Genomic DNA, 4,058 nt, shown 5'->3' with positions numbered 1-4,058 from the left:
GCTGCGCCAGCTGACGCCCTTCCCGCAGGGCCCAGCACCGCACCGTGTTGTCCAACCCCCCCGTCCACAGCTTGGTGCCATAGTTGGAGATGTCGATGCAGCTGGCACCGTCTGTGTGGCCTTGAAACTGCCTGGGAACGAGGGGCATGGAGAGGGTGAGGGCACGGACGTCAGGGCTGCCTGCGCTGCAGGGCAGCACTCAGCAGCAAGGGGCAGGAGATCCCTGCTGCGAGGGCAGGAACTGTCCATGGGCCAGAGCTAGACCGTGGGGAGAGACGGGCGTGTCCTGCAGGGGATGGAGCGGCCCCTTGGCCCGAGGAACCCAGGTCTCACCTGACCAGCGTCTGGTTCTGCAGGTCCCACACCACGATGTTGCCGTCACTGCAGCAGGAGAAGCAGACTTTGGCATCAGGGCTGATGGCCAGCGCGTAGCAGGCGGGGGCAGAGGGGGGGAGGTCGGCCTTGCCAGAGGAGGTGAGCTCGCCCTTGATGCGGGGCGTGGGGGCCGCCAGGTCCCAGATGGAGAGGGTGCTGGCCTCCCCCCCCACGATCAGGCTCCGGCCGTCGGGCAGCAGCTTGCAGGAGCGGATGTAGTTGTCGCGGTTCTGAACCAGGTGCAGAAGGATGGACCCCGTTACCTGGGGCAGCCCAAAGAGCAGCCCCTCAGTTTGTTATTGCACTATAAGCAGCCTCAGGCACACTGTCATCCCATGGTGATGACAGACAGGGCCAGTGCTGGAGGAGATGAGGGGCACCCAGGCAGGCAGCTCCAAAAGGGCTGGAAACAGCCCATGGATCTAATACACCATTTTCCCCTGCTCCTGAATTTCTGATGCAGCTTGAAATTATCCTGACTCGGTCATTTCCTTATTTATGCATCTGTATCTTCAAGGTCCAGCATCATCCAGGAAAACTATCTTTCAGGCTGCTGAGGCCCCAAGAGCAGTAAGTTGAGGACAGGACTTGTGTTTGGGCTGTTCAAAGCAGGTACAGGGACGCCGATTCCAGCAGTCCATTTAAAATAAACCGCAAAGAACACAGGTTAAAAATACCCAGGTGATGGTGGTGCCTCCAGCTCAGCTCTGGAGCGTTGCTGCCACCTCACAGACCACGGCAGTTATTTTTAAAAGAGTTCTCCCACCAGCTGGACTCACACAAGTCAAAGCAGAAAGAAGGACAGGGCTGAATCTGCATGACATTTCAGCCCATACAATTCTAGCCTGTACAAAGTACCAGGCTGGGGGTTGAGGCTGGCAAAAGCTTTTCTTAGGGCAGGTGCTGTCAGACAAAGCAGTCCCAAGGGGGTAGGGGGTGTAAACGCCCCCCCAGTGGATTAGGATGCTCAGAATGGCCAGGGCAACGCAGGGGAGCTAACAGCATGGAGCTACCATCCTTCCTCAGGAGCCCCACAGCACCCCCACTTAGAAACACACACAGCCCTGCACCCCTGAGGTCCCCAAACAGGGACCCCGGACCCACTTTTCACCACAGCACAGGGGCGCAGCGCAGGGAAACAAACTGTGCCAGCGTGGCGGTGAGCCCCTCCTTACCAAACAGTCCAGCTGAGCCACGGCCGTCTTGAGCTTGCAGGAGCGGATGTAGTTGTCGCGGTTCTGAATTGGGATTACAGGGAATGAGGTGAGGGAAGAAGGAGCTGATCAGTGTGGGGGGGGTGTAGGAGACTGATCTCCTTTTCTCATTGCAGACATGAAAGGAGCCTCTGTTCCCCTGCACTGTAACAGGGGCACATTCCCCTTCCTAGCCCCCACAAAATGCCTTTCTGCTCCTCCTCCTTACCAAACAGTCCAGCTGAGCCACGGCCGTCTTGGTGCCCGGCTGCCCCACGTCCCACACCTTCACGCAGCCCTTGCCCCCCGTGTAGACGTGCTGCGTGGAGCTGCTGATGGTGACAGCACAGACCACCTCGCCGTGGGTCAGGGTGTGGAGCTGCCGCGCGTGGCGGGGGATGCCGGAGCCGATGAGGGCGTCGGGCGGGAAAGGCACCGGCTGCATCTGCCCGTCAGCACTGACGTGGAAGGAGTAGGCGCTGGAAGGGAGCAGCAGACAGGACTGAACTATCCCTGCAAGCCAGTGGAAGATGTCCAGTGCACTCCAGCTAGTGAGGGATACAGTTAACCAGCATCCTGTTACCACCAGCAGCCCAGAATGAAATGACTGTTTTGGACTCAGTAGTGCAGAGAAGTCCAGCCAGGCCCTGCCCTACGCCGACCGCGTGCAGAAGTGACCCCTGGGGAGGGACACCCTCCATGCCCACTCCGTGCCCCTCACAGCCCATTGCTGCCCACCCTCCCTGTAGCCTCCACCTATGGCCACACTTACGGTTTTCCTCCAGGGATGGTAGAGAGTGAAGACGAGATGGTGGAAGCCCTCAGATGAGGGTGTGACTCAAAAGCCACCTGCACAAAAGCAAAGAGCACAGGACCAGTGAAGGAGGAATGATGAAGGCTGGGCTTGTACCTTTTCCCATATGCCCTGGGATGGGGCCAGCCCAGCTCTGCACAGGGTCCCTGCTTGCTGCTTCCTCCACAGGAGAGTGGTAAAGGCTAAAATGGGCTCCCAAAGACACAGCTACACACCAGTGAGGGGTTCTCTGAGAGCTCTGCAGCCTCCACTGGACCCCCAGCACTGACATCTCCAGAAGCAAGCCCTTCCTATGGCTGCAACCCCGGTGTGAGCTCATTGCAGCAGTCAGGGACAGCATGTCAGGGACGACACATGCCCAGGACAGCTGGGGACGGGCAGCAGAGCCAACCTGTGCCAGCAGATTAGGCCTGTCCCTCAGCAACTTACCATTGGGGACCGGCCATACATCACGGCGCCGCTGACCTGCGGTGAGAGGTGGATGCCCATGTACATGCTGGGGGCTGGGAGCTCCCCGTTGAGGGTGGCGTGAGGCACCATCCCAAAGGAGGACGTGTAGGAGCTGGACATGCTCAGCGAGCTGCAGAGAGCTGCACGAGGAGAGACCTGCTTGTGGGCCCTGGACGACAGGGGCGAGCATCACCCGAGGGAATGGGGAAGCTGGCAGAAGCCAGGCAGCAAGAGGCAGCATCACCTCTGCCCTCAGGTCAGGACAAGGACAGGCAGGTTATGCACTGAGAGCCGAGGGCCAGAGGGGCAGCCCCCGAGTCCCATCGGTCATGGACCCAGGGTGCAGATGCAGCACAGGCGATCAAATGGCTCTGGCCCTCCAAAGGATGCACCACAGACCAGCTGCTAACCCACAGTGACCCTCATCTCTGCTGCCAACGCCTCCTCCAGCTTGGCCAGGACAGGCGACCTGCAGCTGATGGCTAAATGGCTCTACCTCCAGGGGTTTGGTGGTTTATTGAAATCGATTCCAATTCAATTTTTGCTAAAGCACTGTAGTTTTCTAGCCCAGACTAGGGGTTAGTGTCTCCAGTCCTGGCTCTATTTCTCCCTTGGGCTAGCCGCCCTCCTCCCATCACCTCCTAGTTCATTTGGCTAGACAGTGGCTAGCTAATGGATAAAACTTCCCTAAATGTCTTCAAGGAAACAGCCAGGAAAAGAGTGTAACCAGTTTCACTATCAGCCACCACAGATGCGACTACTGAGCCCTCATCCATCACAGCCATTGACAGGGGTCCTGGGTCAGCCTGGTCTTACCCTGGGTCTCTTCAGCACCCAGTGCACGCAGACCCTCGCCCCTAGGGAGCTCCTCAGCTGCACAGGGAGACCGGCCACGTCCTGGCCTCCTGCCTCACTGTGTGTCAACAGCAGCACTCGCCCGTCCCTCCTAACCCCACGGCCAAGCCCTAAAGCACACGGCTTCACATAGTAACAGCAAAATGACAACTTTTCAGAGAAAAATGACACTCTCCAGACAAAGGATGCTGCCCACCCACAGGGAAGTGCTCTGCACACCGACACACCACCTCCAGCAGGTCTGAGCCCACCAGGGAGCTGCAGTCGGGCACGTGGTAACGGCACAGACGTACGCTGCCCGTCCTGGCCCCGGCCCCACCCGCAGCGTGTGGCGCCCCCAGACCCCAGGCACTCACCGACGGTGTTGGTGG

General features: G+C 59.1%; 1 protein-coding gene across 1 annotated transcript in view; it reads right to left on the bottom strand.

The window, feature by feature from the left end:
* Positions 1-3,042, bottom strand: part of LOC103774899 (transducin-like enhancer protein 2) — a gene marked incomplete at its 5' end in the record, with an annotated part of 4,154 nt that extends 1,112 nt beyond the window's left edge. The window contains 6 exon segments of the mRNA XM_008942336.1: positions 2-131; positions 334-605; positions 1,798-2,047; positions 2,341-2,417; positions 2,812-2,979; positions 2,982-3,042. Coding sequence (XP_008940584.1) covers positions 2-131; positions 334-605; positions 1,798-2,047; positions 2,341-2,417; positions 2,812-2,979; positions 2,982-3,042 — 958 coding nt within the window.
* Between the last annotated feature and the right edge of the window lie 1,016 nt (positions 3,043-4,058).

This window comes from Merops nubicus, unplaced genomic scaffold (genome assembly GCF_000691845.1).
Source record: "Merops nubicus isolate BGI_N331 unplaced genomic scaffold, ASM69184v1 scaffold24616, whole genome shotgun sequence".
Taxonomy (NCBI): Eukaryota; Metazoa; Chordata; class Aves; order Coraciiformes; family Meropidae; genus Merops; species Merops nubicus.
This window is presented reverse-complemented; position numbering and strand designations above follow the sequence as displayed.